This window comes from Thermobia domestica, chromosome 18 (genome assembly GCF_964235325.1).
Source record: "Thermobia domestica chromosome 18, izTheDome1.hap1.1, whole genome shotgun sequence".
NCBI classification, from domain to species: Eukaryota; Metazoa; Arthropoda; class Insecta; order Zygentoma; family Lepismatidae; genus Thermobia; species Thermobia domestica.
Genome location: NC_137471.1, coordinates 125,040,051 through 125,059,618, shown reverse-complemented (window position 1 = coordinate 125,059,618; position 19,568 = coordinate 125,040,051). Strand labels below are relative to the sequence as shown.

Genomic DNA, 19,568 nt, shown 5'->3' with positions numbered 1-19,568 from the left:
GAAATATGAATATGGCTTGTAATAATAAGAAAAGATGGTATATAACTTGCCTATCTACTGTTTGTAGATTATTCGTAAGACTTAACAGTTATTTCTCCAAACTTAATCTGAATTAAGTTCGTTTAACACCTTTCTTCTAAATTTGCTTTGATTACATAAAGAAACCAAGTTTCAGTCGGTCTTGAGACTTCAGCAGGACGAGAAGAAAGGCTAAATTTTAAAAATTAAGAGAGCGAGCATGGGTTTGTGAACACTTTCAGTTTTCAACCAAGTTCCAGCCAACGATCAAAGGTCAGTGTCAGTAAAACAACGTTGGAAGTGTAGTGTTACCAGATACCGTATTTTGGATTTTTTTCAATTTTAGATTAAGTTCAGTTTTAGAGTTCGACAATTTTAGATTAAAACTTAATACCTTTTCTTGTTTAACCGTCTATGATGGTGTGCCAACTTTATTTAGATTGTGCGGTCCAGTTATATATTAAATACTAAAAATCAGTATAATAACAAAAAAATATATTATCTTAAATGATCCTCCTACTAAAATCAAGAAACCTACTAAAAGTAGTACATTACGCTTTAAATACAGATCGTGGTAGTTAAGGTAGATATTATATGAATATTTTTGATACATATACCAAGATTCTTTTCAAATTGTTTTGAGAAATAATCAGACACAAAATTTCATGTAGCATTAATAAAATACTGCTTCCAAAAAATATTCTGTCTCCAAAGAATGAAGACATATTAAGAAAGATATTAAAAAAAAAAAAAAAAAAAAAAAAACGTTTATAATAAACAAGGTTGAGGAGCACCGAACTTATGCTTTGAAACCACAAAGAATTAAAGAAAATACTCAGATGATACAGAAGAAGAAAACAAGTTAGGTTCGCTTGTTTTAGACAGTCAAAGAGAGAGATCAAATTATAATAATGTTCACTTCTTCATGAGTACATTCAGAATACCGAGATATTATAGTGCATAATTATTGCTTGGTACTACATTTTATTATACACCAAATACAGAAAATTTGACTCGTAGTAAGTGTTTACAGTAAGCAAGCTTATACTGTGTTTACAAAATAAAAAGTAGAGTCCTTTAAAAACGTGTGATAGTATTCGCGGTGTCCCGGGGTCAAGGATAATTTACTTATTCAGCCATGGAAAGTCGGGAAATCAATACCAGAATTTCAGGGTGAACTCATCCCTTCTAGCCTCCAAAGAAACCGCCAAATGGTTTGAAATAAAAGAAATTACAAATAAGACATAAAATCAGGTATTTGTAAAACCATTCAGAGCTGAATTTGTATATAAGAAGTTCTATACTTGGAAACACATTTAAGAATGACCCAAAGCTGATAGTGATCTCGATATGGCACTCGTGGAACATTACGAACATGTTGTACAGGGTATTCTTTAATAATAATAATAATAATAATAATAATAATAATAATAATAATAATAATAAAACGGCCCATAAGCAGTTAATCAGATGGTCAGTGGGTCTGAGGTACGTGTCTCATCTTAGCGTAACTCGCCCATGATCGTTGCTAGAGCCGGCTAGCGGTCAAGTGCCGTTCGACATGTGCCTAATTCGGTTTGGATCATAAAACCTACTAAGCCAGCTAGAAGCCGTGCATGCAGAGTACTGAAAAATACCCTAGCGGTAAGGGGATACGCTATTCCCCAGAGTATCCAGATAAGGTCAAACAACGCACTAGTTGTACTCCGCTGAGTGAAGGCTAGAGGCCAGCGGAAAGTGTAACTTATTGCCTCCAATCCAAAATGTCAAGTCTTGTGTGAAGAGTGCGTACGTACACCACACGCTGGATTTTTCTACGTACCTACGCTTGTACTAACAGACACGGCCGTTTCTTCGTTCGAGGCAGAAACAATTCTCATCAGCGAATGCCTCTCCATCCATTCACAACGCCACTGCAGTCTCTTCCGACACCACCGAAGACATTCTTGACGATGAATGGGGTAAGGAGTAACTGTTCAAAAGTAGGAATACCTCCAGTAAACGATTGTGTGGTGTTGGTTCGCTCACATGAGGGCTACCGTAATTCTGCACTGACCCTTTTTTTTTTTTGGTCAGTTGGTGCGACCCAAATGATCTTTGTGTGTAGGCACTCCCATATGCATTACAAGAATATGTCTGTTGCGGGAACCCTTTGCCTCTTGTCGTATACATTATTGACACGTTACACCTAGGCGAGCGTCATTCTTTGGAACTAGTACTCGGCATTTACCAACCTCACTAAAAGTCACAGTTGAAGTCACTTAATTGCACAATTGGCGTTCGCCGGTTATCCTCCTGTTTGCGCTAACGCAGACTGTTATTCACATACAACGGATTTACACGCACAGCTGCTCTCGTGTTTTTCCGACTACAATAGAACAAATATATATGTAAATACTGGTGTCCTGGTACATTCTGTGGTGGAAGTGAACAGTGTATAGAAGTATTGTGAAATGCATTTCCATATACCGTACACTTTATTCAAATGCAAGCCGAATACTTTATCCAAATTTCAATTGTAAGAAATTAAGATGGGTCTTATATTCGCGAGATTATAAAAATTACGACATTTTATCGTATAGTATGCTGTTAAAAAGATGCTTATTTCTCATTTTAAAATAACGACAATGCAACAATAGCATTCTAGCAGCTAGCTGCGTTGTAGATACATTAACAGTATCCAACACTAGTATTGTTGAAACTGTCGGGATTTTTGATAACGTACTGTTTTATTTCACCATTAAGGTTGTGTTCCGTTATTCTTTAAGCTTATATATAGTGTTAATTTCTACTAAAGTAAATATACTGGTTTATCACCAATAAGGATGATAGTGCAGAGAAGAAAGCATCATCGAACCTGTACCTATCTTAATATATTTCCCTGAAACTGCCGATAAATGATTACTGGTATTTTTTTTTTTTTCGTTCTCTCGGCTTATATTCTGGTATCATAAAAGTAACTGAAGTACGTTAAAAAAAAAAAAACTTGTAATTCTGCTCAAACCAACATAGTAGATCTAAGGATCAAAATTTTCATTTTGTAAAAAATAGCTTGCCATTTACATTGTTACCTGCTAAAGGAAAGATTAAGATTTACAAAGTAGATTGGTGAGATTTTTTAATGTTATATCGAACGAAAAGATGCTGTTGAATGTCCTGTATTTTAGATGTGGTTATGGTTTTACTTTTGTCATTATTTTTTCAGAGTATTGGAGAAAACTAGGCCTGTGCGATCCCGTTCCAAGTCAAAATCCAAATCTTCCTCCAGGTCTCGGTCGAAGTCACGGTCCAGGTCCAAATCGTCGAAATCCTATTCCAGGTCTGAGTCTCGTTCGAGGTCAAGAAGTCAATCTAGTAGTTCATCATCAAGCTATTCCTCGTCGTCTGATAGTAGTAGAGAGCCATCGCCGAGCGGTAAGTATAAATTTACATAATTGAATTTAGCATCTATTGCGGAGTGATTAACAATGAAATCTGTCGGCTGGATTGCCTGCATTTAACTTCCAATCTCTTGCTTGCTGGCGATTTCTTTGTCATTTAAGCTACCAGCAATACGGTATTTTTTCCTTTCGTTTTGGAGCCTTTCAGTCCTCCAGCCTTACTTTAGTATTCATTTATTAGCAATTTGTAGAACCCTTTCACAGCAGTGAGCGTTTTATAGTTTAGTACGCTTTAGCGTGGCGAGTATAATTTTTATGAACACTTGGCGCATATTCCATATTTAATATTTGTAATATTCTGGAAAGGAAAAATTGTTACAAAATATATTAACTACCTTTTCTAATGCTTTATTATCTGGATATATTGTTGAATTTTGGGTGGTCATGGGTGCCACTTTTTCCCGAATCATTTTAGTAAGGGAGTAAGGAATTAATGAAGTAGATAAGCAATTAGAAAGCAAGTTGTAAACTACGATAAATATCTTTAACAAAATGCTAATTTATAAAAACAATCTCCTTCACATTATGTTAGAAATATTTATCGCAAAATGTAACAAACTTGATTAGTATATAAATGAAATCAATTGTTACCGTTGATTTGCGTGGAGAGTAAACAACAGAGTACATTCAGGAATGTTTGAGGTGACGTGTGTTTATGATCAAACATACATAGGTATGACTGAAAGGAATATTGAAACTAGAATTAAACAACAATCAGGCATTCTAAGGTAGAGGACTAAGCTGTATCAGGGTTATCTAAGCATCTTCATGAATCTAAACATACCATAAAGGATGTTAAAATTCTTCACAAATGATCATCACATCTGGAGAAAAATACTATTTAAATCATATTACATTAGGACTGAAACAGTCAGGTTTAAATTTAGACTTCGGATCTTTTGATAAACAATGGGACCATATGAGTCGTTCAGATGCCAAATCAATTAACTCCATCAAACGAAATTTTTCAGTAGTAAGTATTTTAGTAACTTAGATACATAGTATTTAAATGATAGCGATCAGAACGTTCACGCGTTCTAGTGGCAAATTGTTAAACTATGGAGTTAATCGATTTTGTCTCTGAAAAGAATGTTTCTTTTCCAAGTCAAAAATGTGAACAACAAAAAATGGAGTTAATCGTTTTGGCTTCTTAACGCCTCATATAATTCCCTCATAATTACAGTTAATACCTCAAAGTTAGTAATAAAAACAAAAGTCATTGTATTTATATTGTAACATAAAGTCAAATATAGGAAATTTTCAATACTTTTCAAGCGGTACGCTTGTAACCTCATAAGAAATGTAGCCTAATTGATAATTTGAGACTTCGGATAAATATACAGTAAAGAAGTCGGTCATTTCTTGTACAACTTCATGGTAATATGGTGAGAATTGGTGTTTGGCAGCAGGTGACAAAGCAGACTAGCAAGTTGAAGGAAGTTGTTTAGTTATTTCGGTATTATATACACAAATTAAATACATACTAGCCTAGCAAGAAAAGAAGAGGAATTATGACTATTTGGAGCACTTCCTTGGTAGGAGTATTCACCCGAGGAAAAACACAGGAAAGGTATAGTGGTCGAAAATTCGAGAAAAAGTAAACTCCACGAAAATCAAAGGTAACAATTTTAATTTCCAACTGGAAATTTAACAATGTACTCACAACTTCCGTTTGTGTTTGTCATCATTCTCTACTATATTTCAGTTCTCACTGAAACCATTGTCAAGCATACATGTGATGCAAGCAGGAATCTATGGTTATCACAGTTTAAATTTATTATTAATTCACTGTATTCTGTAATCGAAGGGACCTTCTCCCATGTATGTTCCACGATAATTCTCGCGAAATTTATCTCGTTTAAATGAAACTTGGTACGTGTCTTCCTTTCACTTGCAGAAATAACTTTGTTTGAGATGCAGTTCATCAATGAGGGGTAAAATTCCCCCATATTGCTAGTTTGTACATACACACACTATTGGATTATTACCTTGACAAAGGTGTGTATCATAAAAGTTTTAGCTATTACGATTGATTTGTGAGTAATTAACTTTTTTAAATTTATGAATGTTTCAAGTGAAATAAAATTCTCACTAGCATTAAATTAGTTCGGCGTATTTTAGTATTTATTATTGCCAAACCAGAATATGGTGTAGATTTTTCAATTCGGGTGCCACTTAAAATCTATTACAAATACAAACACCCTTTTTTTTTGTGGGGGAAGGGGGGGGGGACATAATCAGCTCCTGGTATCACACATCATATTCAATGGGTGACGTTACATTTCTAGGCGTAGGTTAACATTAGGAGGGCAGAATCATTATAGCTATAAGTACATCGTTTTATATATGAAGATTTTTTATACTAGGTGGTTACTTAAAGCAAGGTTTCTATATTTCGGTTCAGGACAGGCGAAGTTGTAAAGGTAGCGCGTGAATGCAGTAATATTGACAGCACTACGTGAAACGTAGAGCTACAATTCAAGGTTGTTATGCCCCACTACTGGCCCTCACAGTTTCATTTGTTGTTAACCTGATTTATTTACTTACAAAAAAAATTCGTAATTTAATGTGTTTATGTTAGGCACTTCATGACAGTTAGTTTAATTATCCAATGTGAGAATTTCACGAGTTATTTACTTTGTTATATTATTCTTTATGTGCACCATAATCACAAATTATTTAGAATATTAATTAATAAAAGATTTAATTGCTCGAAGAAGAAGAAGAAAGTTTTAAGATTTAAATTGATAAGAAGAAATTCATAATTTAGAAAAAGAGAATTGATAATGTTTTGAATATCAAATTGAACCAATGTGAATTATTTATAAAAGTGTTAAGTAGAGCAAATTTTGAAGCAAATTTAATACAAAAGAGCCGACAGGATTTCACTTAATACAGCACCGTAAAGATAGTTTATTATACTTTATTTACTGTTTAAAATTTGGTAATTAATTGTGATGATAAGCCTAACTACAATCAAAATGTCGCACTAGAAAGCTCTCTCTAGGGGCTGAGGCTCATCTTTATTACCGTAGGCCACCAAAAAGAAATAAAAATATAGAAATGTAGATGTAGGAATATATTGAAAATTTCAAGTCAAAATTCCTGTTTTCGGCTTCTGTTTCTGTATAAATCCAATATGTTTAGAATGCTGCATACTTTCCTTCTTGTAACAGTTAAAATTTAGCATACATACATGTAGGCCTATTAACTATAATTGATTTTGAGGATGTTATAAATAATTTTCTTATGGATGAGATATCTTAATCGACTTGAGATCAGCAGATTTCAGAACTTAGTGATACTAAACATTATTCTTTTAGATTCGAATCTTAACATGTGAAGTTGGGCAAGGTTGTATTAGTTAAATGAGATATGAAGAATATGTGCAATAATTAAATAAGAATAGTAAATATAATATTAAATAGCTAAATGATTTATAGAAGATGAAGTTTGATCTTTTCAAGGGATGCAAAAATATGATGATAATTGAAGATACTAAGTACCTGTTCGTTCTGCTGCGAAATGTTAAGATGATATCTCTGATATAATATGTTGTCCACTATTATTAAATTACATAGATATCAATGAGTTCTCCGTGCCGATATGTATCGAGTTGAATAACTGTACAAGTAGAGTATATATATATATATATATATATATATATATATATATATATATATATATATATATATATATATATATATATATATTAATTTGTAAGTGCAACAGATGTGTAAACTGCTTTAAAATATATTATTTGGACACGATTACTAGAAATTCTAAAAATTTCATATGCCGAATAGGAATTTCAGAACTTTGAGCAAACTATATTAAGTTGTAAATTTTCCAAGAAGCTTTTGTAACCCTACCGTAACATAAATCAGTAAAGCTATTGTAGTTATATTTTGTTTTCTTCGAATCTATATTAATGTAAGAAATTAACGATGGCATCACCCACAGAAATCAGTTAAGTCACGGTGTTCTTTATCCCGCGCGATGTGATTGTTTTATAAATATGATTACATTTAATATGTCTGCACTTACCGGGAATCTTCTGAGAAGACTTTTTTCCACGTCAGAACGCGTGGTGGCGACCCAGGCAATATCTATCTATCTATCTATCTATCTATCTATCTATCTATCTATATATATATATATATATATATATATATATATATATATATATATATATATTAAACCCTAGTACAAAGCACTAAAAAAATGGCTACTTCCATACAGGACTTCGTTGGAGATTTGGTTAAAGGTGAAGTTTAAGTTCAAGGTGAAGTAAATGCATTTCAAGGTGAAATCGTAGTACGTTCAAACTTCATTGCTCTCCCACCGGGCATCGAACCTGGGACCACGTGCTTCAAAGGGGCGCACTAACCATTAGGCCATCGGTGATAGCCACGTAAATGGCGCTGCGTATATATTTTATTTTGTACACTAAGACGCATATATGTTTATATTTTTGTTGCTTTCTGATTGTTCCCAGTGCTTACGTTTAAAATCAGCCAAGGATTAAATGACTTCCTCCCTGTTTTGAAAAACACTCCGCAATAAATCGTAAAAAAAATGTTTTTATACATTTGGTTGATGCATACAGTCATTACTGCTTAAAGTTCAAATCAGTAAATTATCTAGGAGTTAATTAACTACTTCCGTCCCGATTTAAAAAATATGTTCCAACATTTTTTTTTAAATCCAATTTTTAAGATTAAGAATTGCTTGTATTAGTTTGGATTCAAATTAATGATGGTTAAGGTAATGAAGATATGTAATTAAAAAAACAAAGGAACTTTCACTGGCTTCTGCAGTGCACAGCGTCACTAATGTAGCATTTTAGAGGCGAGATATTGTGCTGAGGAACGCCGTATACTTTGAAGTGTGATCTGTCATGGTAACCTTTGCACCCGCCAGTTGCAGCAGACTTCAGCCCTGGCTGTAGTTCAGATCCCACGTTAATAGAAGGTTCCATCTTTCTTAATCGTGGTGTTGCATAATGTTAAATAATAATAATAATAATAATAATAATAATAATAATAATAATAATAATAATAATAATAATAATAATAATAATAATAATAATAATAATTATTATTATTATTATTATTATTATTATTATTATTATTATTATTATTATTATTATTATTATTATTATTATTATTATTATTATTATTATTATTATTATTTAATGCAGGCTCAGAAGAAGTGGAAATGCCAAGCAGAAACATAAGGCAATTGGGTATACACACTGGAGAAAGTAAATACTTACTTTGACTTTAAACATTTAAATAATTCATGTCTATTACTTCTCAATAAGTAAAGTTTGTGTATGTTTTATGATAAATCATCAATGACTACCTATCAAAATTTTCGGAATCAAACTAGACAAAACTTACTACTACTATTTTTTTCTAAATATATAATTATGAGGATATTATGTGTAATTATTAAAAGACTGACAACTGATTACTCGGGAAATAGGGGGAAAAAGGAAGTTTTGAGGTCTTGTTTCCTACAAAAGAGAATAGTTATCAGAAAATTATTCCAATTTGCATCTATTAGTAAATATGTTGAAAAAAATGCTATTATGCTGTTTCGTTTTTCAGTTCAACAGAGGAGAATGGCTGAAGAAAGGGCAGCTTTAGCTAATTCTATGAAGGTGAAAGCAATGGACGCATTGAAGGTAAGAAGTATTCACGTCACATTGGAACTAATTGAAATACTACATCATTTAATTTATGTGTACTTCTGTACAAAATGAAATATTGAAATAAAATGTTACCTTTGAAAATCAAAATATCGGTAAATTGTGGGCAATAAGTGCATACCAAAATTTAAGCTTCTTAAGAGCTCTTTAAGTGTAGAGTACGGTTCCTATTCAAAGAAATTTATCGTCCTAATTCTTTTTCATTATTCAGACATTGATAGACGAAACACTGTTGGAAGAAGTTGATATATTCTAACTAAATTTTAATCCTCATCTGTATTCCTGTATATAACTCATATGAATTTCCCTTCGTTTTCTACCTGCGGTCCTGAAGATGAGTGTCATATTACGCGTTGCTTTGTCAAATACACATAGATAAGGTATTATTTCAATCTACAATATGAAATATCAATTTGTAGCGAAGAACATAACTACAACTGTTATTGCTGATGAATATATCGTGCTACATCTGAAGAACGGGGTAAAATATGAAGTATTTTGTGAAAACTATTGTATCAGATTCTGAATCATTGTGGCATAATTTAGCACTGCTTAAATAGACCAATGGAATGGTCGTCTGTCAATTACACAGAACACTTTTAACTCTGCCTTACATGCATATACATAACGTTCAACACGATTTGATCTACATCTCTCACAGAAAAAAAGTGACAAGGAGATAGATAATATCGACATAATATTACAATTGTGACGTTGAAAGATGCGTCTTTGTATCATTCATAATAGTATCATCGTGATGTAAGACTTATAGATAAAGGTGACCAATCGTTGGACAATAAAAATGCAGAATGAGTCATCACCTATTTATTACTAACCATGTAGTCACAAAATTAGTTAGTTATATCATAAACACTGTCACAAAGTTTGGAGTGGCGCTGTAGGCATCAGGAGTGGCATAGTGCTGCCATCTGTGTATAAAGCGGAGGATGCATGTAGTGTGTCTTTGACTGTTCATGACATATGTTGATATTATACTGAGTTCTGATGGAGTGGGGCGATTACGAAAATCGTGTAGCAGTAATTGCACTACACAAGGTCGGGAAGACAGCAGGTGAGATTTTTCAACCTCCTGAAAACCCTACACCGACTCTGGAACGGCAGCTGACCCCGCAAGGAGTTGCAGACCACGAACGGTACGAACCCCGCAGATCCAGAAAGCAGTCGCAGCAAGAATTCGAAGAAATCCTGTTCGAACACAAAGTGTGATGGCTGCTGAGATTAACATCAGCAGCAATTGCATGTCTCGTGTGCTCAGGAGTGACCTACATCTACGGGCGTATAAGAGGCAGGCTGGTCACTTTCTGACCCAAACATTAACGTCACAGAAGGTCCTTAAATCAAAGAGACTGTTGCGGCGTTACGCCAACAATCTGCACAGAAAAGATTCTGTTCACTGACGAAAAGGTGTTCACAATTGAGCAGGCCTACAACGCCAAAAATAACCATATGTATGCCACGTCATCTACTGCAGTTGCTGAGGCAGCTCCAAGGGTTCAGAGGGCACATCATCTTGCATCAGTGATGGTTTGGTGGGAAGTGAACTACTCAGGCACAATCTAGCTGCATTTTTGCGAACAAGGTGTACCAGGATACAGTGCTAACACCTATAGTGAAACCACTGTCTGCTACTATGTTTCCTGGAGAAAGGTGGACCTTCCAGCAGGATTCCGCTCCAGGCCACAAAGCGGAAACAACCCAGGAGTGGCTGGCACGGAACGTCCCCGACTTATTTTCTACCGCTGATTGGCCTTCTAGCAGCCTGGACCTTAACCCGTTGGACTACAAACTTGGGCAGTCCTTCAGGCAAAGGTCTGCCATAAACGGCATCCATCTGTAGACAGTCTCAAACAATCCTTGACCCGAGCAGTGAACAATTTTCCCATGGACGTGGTGCGTAATGCCATTGACCAGTGGACGGACAGACTTCGTGCTTGTATCAAGGCCAGGGGGGCATTTCGAAAAATGATTAGTGCGTCAGGTGTACAATATATCAATGTAAAAATGACCAAAATAAGTTGCCTTGGTGTTAATACTCCCTGTATATTCACATGTCAACTTGTGACAGTACTTGTGATATAACTAGGTAGATTTGTCTGAGATAAATAAAATAAATGAAAAAAAAAAAATAAAAGCTGTAACAGAACAGAGGATAACCTCAACTTGTTTAACCTCTTTGAAGTAAGTTATGGTTGAGGGCGAACGAGGGTAATTTGAGTTTAGTTTAGAACGAGCTTTTTTTTTAATTATTTATTTTTTTAATATACATACGCATGATTATGTGGGCAACATAAGTGGAACCTCACACATTTTCATAACTAGTATGAGAGTACTTACGTATATCAGTAAAGTGAAATAAAAGATTTTACCTTGTACGTATTTTAAATTTCTTTCCCGATACTTCGATAATTGGTTCGCCGTTTTACCTTTCATTAGGGACGAAAATTCGACAAAAAACGAGATTCCAGCTGGTTAAACTCCTATTTTTACTTTCCTTTTTATTTAAAAGACAAATATTTATTTTACTTCATTAGTATACGTAAATATACAAGTACGTAAATAAATTAATATTTTATTGATATGAGTGTAATAATGTAAAATAAGTTTTATCTCTAACTTTTTTATTTAATGTGTTTGAAGGTTAATGTAGTATTATGTACTAGACTATGTCCGTACTCTGGCACCATGCTCGGTAGATCTGGGGGTCGTTGCATGCATTTTTTTCCACTATTTATAGACTCGCATCTTGCAAGTACTTATTTTTTATTCTGAGATTTATTTGAAATTTACATTCAAATGCTATTAATTTTTGAATAGAAATTTTTATATTGTAATTTCCGAAGTATGGTAATTGATTCAATGTTAGAACAAAAGGAAAGTATTGCATTAAAAATTAAATCCTAACGTTGTATCTCCTCAAAAAATGTGTGTTATGTTACACTAAATTATTTCAGCATTATTTAATAACAAGTAACTCAACTCTCGCTGTTATACTCATTGTTAAATGTTGATTCATGTGGGGACATTCTTGAAATTAAGAAAATGAAGGGAACTTGTAAATTTATATATAGCTCTTAAAACTTCGCACACCTTCATTTTAGGGCTTCTATTCTTGAAAACAGAAAGGTACAAACGATTAAATAAAAATGTTATGGAAGGGGGGAGGGGGACACGATGCGTAGTGGTAGAACGCTTACCTCTGGTGTGTGAGGTCCCTGGTTCGATCCCCGGCCAAGTTTGTGGTGAATAGCATCGTGGTCCGTGGGTTTTCTCGGGGTACTCCCGTTTCCTCCCACGTTCTCATTCCACCAGTTATTCCATTATCATGCACTTGCCTTAATCGTCGTCTCCCTTAGCCTAACAGGCGTTAAAGTAAAAGATTTCATTTTATTGTTTTGTAAAAATGTTACGTACAAAGCACGGCACTAATAACGGTAGAAAATTTTTACACTGTTAAAACATACATGATCTTCAACAGATCTTTGTATGAAGTTCCATTCAGGTGTGTACGTTACACGAGTGTATACAGTATAATACATACAATGTTTGGACATAATAAGAATACATATCCTATAGGGTGCATTTGCAAGTAAAAGGAGCATATGCTTGTTATTACTTATCGTTGACCATAACGGTAAAATAAAAACTAATAAATATAGATAAATAACTGCGTTGAAATTATATATAAAATATGATATATCAAGTCAGTAACAGACGTATCTTCATAATTGGAATTTATTATTAACAATGTAATTATAGTCGATACTGTTCTTTATGCCTGCCTCTCACATGCAATACGGATAATAACGATACAATTTGGTTTCCATTAATATCCAAAACTCACTAAATCCGGAAGTTTCAGAGTGTGCTACAAACGCATGTATTGAAATATCTTGTTCGTTTGGGAGCGAAGTGTTTTAAAGACATTTCATTTTATGTTTTTTTCTTTTTTAATAAAATGTAGTAATTTAATAGCAAATAATGCAGAAAGAAAGGGAGGGTAAAAATATTTGTACTCGGGTCCATAGGTAAATGTTGGGTAAAAGTAAAGGTTGGGGATCTTGGAGCTTTGTATCTCTCTGGCAGTGATAGTGCCAACAATGTCAGAAAAGAGGGAATCCCAGTTTGTTATTAAGAACTATGTAAGATTGCTTCTATAATTAAAACGCTTAGAGGATAAAGGTGTTACCCCTTTTAACACAGCGACAGTCATGGCTTCGTTGAGAACACTACTTTTCTTTCTTGCACGCACCAAAAATGACCTATCACAAACCAAAATAACTGCAAATCGTTGAACGAAACTTACACAATCACTGTATGCCATTTCGAAGCACAAAAGTAATAGGGGGCACTACTAATCGATTTTAATCACCCCGCACAATTGTGTTTCCCCGTGCTGAAAAGGTTATGTGAAATTTTTCGAAACTTTGAATTCTGGCGGTTCATACACGTATTATAGTATTACGTTAGTCATGCTACATAACATCATTTAGTGAGCCCTCGTCCCAGTGAAGAGGTTTGGAAACGATGAAAGGTGTATGTTAACAGACATAGTTGTGCAAGTCAATTTTCCCGAAATGTACAATCCGCGGCAAAAAACCTGCAACATGAGGATGTAAGTATATTGTGAAACTACCCCTTACAGCACAGGGAATGAACATAACGTCTAAGTGGAATTAATCACGCCAGCATAATCCTCGGCCTCCCCCCGTGCACACTTATTTTGGAACAAAAGACTTCGTCATTTCACAATAAACTTATATGCTCATGTTGCAGGTTTTTTGCCGCGCATTGTACAATTTGTTACATACCACCTTTATCCTATAACCGCTTAAATTGTAGTGAATTAATAAGGAGTAGCTAATCATCCATTTAAAATTAAAATTACCCTTAATTTTGGTGCAGTAATATTAAGTTTTACAATAGTGGCGTGTAGCCACTGCTCCACATTTCTGACAGAAACTTTAAGAAAAGAATAATGCAAATACAGTGATAAGTAATTCGTATCACAATGATATTTTGTTCAGAAGTTGACGGAATGTTTTCTTTATTTTAGTTGTCAGGCCAAAAGCAGCAGATAAAACTAACTCTAAAGGCTCCAGGCTCAGGACCACCCATAGGAAAGAAGGTTTTGGAAGTTCCAGAAATGCCAACAATTATCCGACGTGGTGAGTCAAATGGTTACATTGTCCAAAGTTATATGCAAGTACAGTCATGTTAAAAATAGAGCTACCCATTTCTGAAAAAAAAAAATCCTTTACATTTATTGAGTGAAAATAATTTTATGTGAACCTGTTACTGGGTGTGCTGGATCTTCATTTCTCGACAAATATTAAGTCACACTACAGACAATTTATAGTAAAAAGCCGTTGAAAGGTATAAGCGGTTTTTTTGAATAGTAAGACTACATGTATCAATTCAATACCTTACGTCTTAGTAGACAATGCTGTCTTCTCAGTTTCAATGGCAGATGCATTTTTTTTAATGCACCTACTAACATTGTATTTATTAGTTCTATCCATCACGACTCTGGAACTTATTAGAAGAATAACACACATTTTTCTGACCAGAGTATATACACTTATTTATTAATACTAAAATACGGTGCAACAGTTTCGACAGCGTAATATTATCTTCATCAGACACTCCCAGAATTAGAATTAGTGTCTGATGAAAATAAGGTTAAGTTGTCGAAACTGTTGCACTGTATTTTAGTGTTAGTAAATAAGTGTGTATACACTGGTCAGAGAAGTGTTCGTTATTCTTATATTTATTAATGTTTTACATCAAATTTTATGTGCGTGCATATTTAATATATTTCAAGTGCTCTGGCTGGAAACACCTGAGATCCCTTACCCCCATCTCCAAGATGGAAATTTCATTTTAACTTTTTTTTGTTTTTTTTGTTTTTGTTTGCGAGAGCCACTTGACGAATTTTTGGAATGATCCCTTTTGATGCCAACACTAGTTCGAATACTTTATTATTAGAGGTCTGTGCGGATATAAAATATTGTATCCTCAACATCTCTACCCGCGTCCGCATCCGCAGATAATGAGGTAACAAATACATATAACTTCTTTGTTTCATTCCTATTATGATTTTAAAAATAGTGTCTAACGTAACACTTATGAACATCTTTTTATATTTTTGTGAATACTGGATATGATATAAATAAAATTCAAGTTGAATTTCTTCCTATTGTAAGTCAAATACGCTTTAAAAAAAAAAAAAAAAATTAGGAAGAAATTATGAAATTGGTAAATGTACGTAGTTCAGATCACGTCAAAAGAAGATTTATGGCAAGAAAATTGTCAGAATGATAATACTGTGTCTGTCATTTTCAGAGACAATCGCTTTTTTCTTCTTTCTTTAAATACAAAATTCTAATTTCATTTGTAAGACATGAGCGTGAAATAGAGATAAAAGTGTCCTTCAGAAACAACAGTAAACCATCCCAAATAAGCTCATTTAAAATCACATTTTCACTTGATATTTATTATTGAGAGCAAAGAAGAAAGGAAGAAGTCTAATGAAAGATAGTTCTGCTGTGGACTAAAAAAAAAATTTAAAAAGTGAACACATTGTAATACACAACGACAATTGTTTAGAAGAATGGTATTAAAAATTTCACTTTTTACTAGTATTCAGTAATTTTATCCACCATCCGTAAAAGAAACTAAAAAATATATCCACCAAAAACTATTGATGCGGTTATCTGCATCCGTGCAGACCTCTATGTTTGCTGTGGACCATTCTTCCATTATGACAATTTCGATGACCTACCATTGTATAAAACATTCTTATGTTTTATTATTATTATTATTTATTGCAGATCGTCCTATGCCTCAACCAGTGGTTGGAAGAAAACGTTCAGCTGAAAGTCCACCTCCTCAAGAACCTCCTCCAAAGGTACGTATTTTGTTGTTTATGTAGATATTGTAGTACGGTGCATTAACTGTACATCTTCAACTTACAGATAAAACTCTTACATAAACTTTGCGAAGAAGGGGAAAAAAGAAAAACAAATTACTGTTACTAGGTTAAGTGTGAATGACCTCTGTGAAGATTTATTGTATCTTATATAAAATCATGTGATTGTAGATGCTTACTTACTTTTTATAGAGTTCAAGGAGTTTGATTTACTAAAGCTCCTTTACATATTTTCTCTCTGCCTATGTTTCCGTTCGGGAGACCACTTAATGAATCATCATCAGATTTGAGCAGAGAGTCAAAAGTTGGAATGTATGTCTTTGGCTGACTGCTCCTCCCGTCAAAAGTGGTAGAATGAGCCATTTCCTGTTTTGATGTTGATAACTATGGAGCAAACAATATAAAGAGATAGTGAAAGAAGTGGTTTTCTGGGAATCAATTTAGCGTTCTAAGAATAAGTACCATCTTCTGTCTTAATCATGTTTTCAAACCAGAAGTGGTACAGAAGTTCAATTCACCTAAGATGGCCAAAGTTTCTGCGCTCACGGCAATCCTTTTCTCCTCCAACGATTGTGCTCGATGTGGTGGCCACGAACCTGGACTATCGCCCTGCAACGCAATTTCCACTGAAGCACTGCGCGTCGAAGGTGTGTGAATGGGCAGCCTTGGCGATACGCCGATACGCGACAGAACTGCGAGCAGTGTGACTGGATGCTTTGTCCATGTGGATCCACACCTTCCGAATGTCCCTGCCATACAACTGTGGGATGTGCGTTGTGTATAAGGGTTCCATAATGTTTAAAAGTAGGCTACATTTACCTTGGCCTTCGAATCCACGCGATGCATTGGCAACTTCCCACGGGCGCAAAAACCTGCCACCACCATGAAGCCTTTCGAAAACTTCTCGCGACATTCACGGACGAATTCGCCGTGCCCTTCGCATCATGTGGTGAATAAATAATGGCCCTGGGCTTAATTGTGTCATCAAGGTAGATCCAGACTTCATCCAGAGTGACAACCCACTGTCTTTTGTTACCTGAGAGGTACTGTTCATACAATTTTCTTTCGTTCGTGAATCTCTCTTGAATGTGCCGTGGTGATAACTTATGCCCCATCGCCTTATGACGTTTTTTTAGTCCCAAATTGTCCTTTATGATATGACACACTGTGCGCTGCGATATCCTGCATGAGGTAGCAAGGTTGATTTGGGTGGGTAGGTTCTCCTTCACAACTGATGCCCTGATGTTTCTCACAACGCGTGGTGTCCTGACTGGATATGCCCGTTACCTTTTCACTCTCACTACTTGATATTTAGGGTCGGTGCTTTTACAGCGCTGGCTTACCCGTGCTACTGTACGCCTGCTGGTATTGTTGTCCCTTGCTGCACACATTTTCACAATCACTGACGCACTGAATTGTGCATCGGAAAGTGCACGTATGTACCATTTCCAATAAATTACAACAACTCCCACACACCGTTGTACGTGACTCACTGCTGGATTCACGGACTACTGACTTCTGGTTCCTTCTACGCTGTGCTCGTCAGTAGCTCTGTAAAATTGGCCACCTTGGTTGAATTGACCTATAGAAATCAATTACTTCCGTTTCAAAGTTGATTGTTTTAGAGTAAAAGCTACTTTTTCATAGAGCGTAATCAAAATACTATAAAAGTATGTTGTGAGCTATTTTGCTGAAATTCTGCATCAGATTAGAAGGGAAGAAGTAGATAAAGGTAGAGATGTGAAAAGAAGCTGTGAAGCTTTTAGGTGGGCGCATGTTGGAGTGTAGAGTCACGAGATAATGTTAGCAGACGGAAAGTAGATTAAGTTTAGTACAGAAAGATAGAACTAGGATTAGAGTGCAGCAGAACAAAGGAATAAAATACGAAGAGGAAATTTTGTACAATGTAGGGAAATTTTGTACAACCTCATGCTCAGACTCTCTCAGCATATCTCAAGACACAAACCCCTTCCTATTCTTTATTAACTATATTTCAAACCTCTGCTTTCTAATACCACTGTAGGCTTCGTAGACACAACCTCGTTATTCATCAATATAGCATTTACCTTGCTTCAGCGCTCTTGAAGAACTTACCCCCCTGAACCTCAAAAACTCAGCTCAGAGTTTGTGTGCAGCTTTCCTAGTTTGTCCTACATATGACCAGTTTCATACTTGGAAAGAAAGCATTATCTTCAAATCAAGGGCACTGCCATAGGCTGTCGTATGGCCTCAAACGCTAACCTGTTCATGGTACAATTTAGAATTTAAGTTCATTTATAGTCTGGTACCTAATTTAAAAACCCAAACCATATTTTTTTTTACATTGATGAGGAGTATATGCAATTAAATATAAAATATTTAGAATATACTTTTTTTGTTTGTTTGTTTGTTTATACATTACTGAGAGTCCGCTATCATTTCTCCGGCTCGATGACTCATCTGGTTGTCATAAAGAGTTATTCGAAATGCCGAAGATTGTATTATTATCTCTTCTTCTTCACACTTTGTGCTCACTTTATTTCACTTAAAAAATATTAGATTGATATTTGACTATCTCACTACCAACACAAATAACACCCTAAAACTAAAATCACACTGCCGTCCTAACAGCGATTTGATTGTATAGGTTGTATGTGTTTACCTGTGATATCCCGAAAGTTCACACATTCTGCATAGATGTTCAATGCGTAAGATAACTATTATATTTCTGATCGAGAATTGGCATTAGAACAACAAATAACTGCTTATTACTACTTCAGCCATTTTTGTGGCTGCGATTTATAGACAGGTTTCTGATATAAATTCACGGACAACCAACATTGGAATCATTTTTGCAGCCTCTAAATAATGTCACCTGGTCCTTCTTCAACCATACAGTTACATTCTTGGATGTGAACGTCAGTCTTGAGAATAGAGACGTCTCAAGATTGATGTACACAGTAAACATACCAACGATATTTATTACATCCACTTCGGCAGTTCCCAGTGTCACCATACCAGATGTTTCCTACAATGTGCTTTGGACTTTACTGAAAGCAAGAGGAAAGAAAAAAAAACTAAAAAAAAATCTGTACTTTCAACTAGCTTACGCAGTACCATCCCAACCTTCATTCCGTGTTATTTTGCTTGCTCCATGTCACCACTGTTGGAGTAACAATTATTGTAATGATTACGCAGTAATGGCTTGAGGAATTTGACAGATGTTCTGTAGTCGGAGTTGAGAATTGTTAAATAGATATTTATGTCAATGGATTTTGGTGGATTTGGTAATTGAGCCATCGGATTATTGGATGATAGCTATGTAGGGTTGTGTTTAAACCTGGGTATTACATAATTCTGTTAATGATAGGGTTACCTCTAACCGAGTATTGACTGCATAAATACTATTTCCAAAGAAATTACGTGTGAACCTGTAAAGCAGAATAAAGTATTTGGTTGGTGAGAT

The 19,568-nt window shown here is 34.9% G+C and overlaps 1 protein-coding gene across 6 annotated transcripts in view; it reads left to right on the top strand.

The window, feature by feature from the left end:
* The window catches only part of LOC145675829 (uncharacterized), a 93,134-nt gene that overhangs the window by 70,143 nt on the left and 3,423 nt on the right, over positions 1-19,568 (top strand). For all 6 annotated transcript variants that reach the window (XM_081746571.1, XM_081746570.1, XM_081746568.1 and 3 more), the window contains exons 10-13: positions 3,224-3,432; positions 9,074-9,150; positions 14,249-14,360; positions 16,026-16,102. In XM_081746571.1, the coding sequence (XP_081602697.1) occupies positions 3,224-3,432; positions 9,074-9,150; positions 14,249-14,360; positions 16,026-16,102 (475 nt within the window). The remainder of the gene's footprint in view (positions 1-3,223; positions 3,433-9,073; positions 9,151-14,248; positions 14,361-16,025; positions 16,103-19,568) is intronic.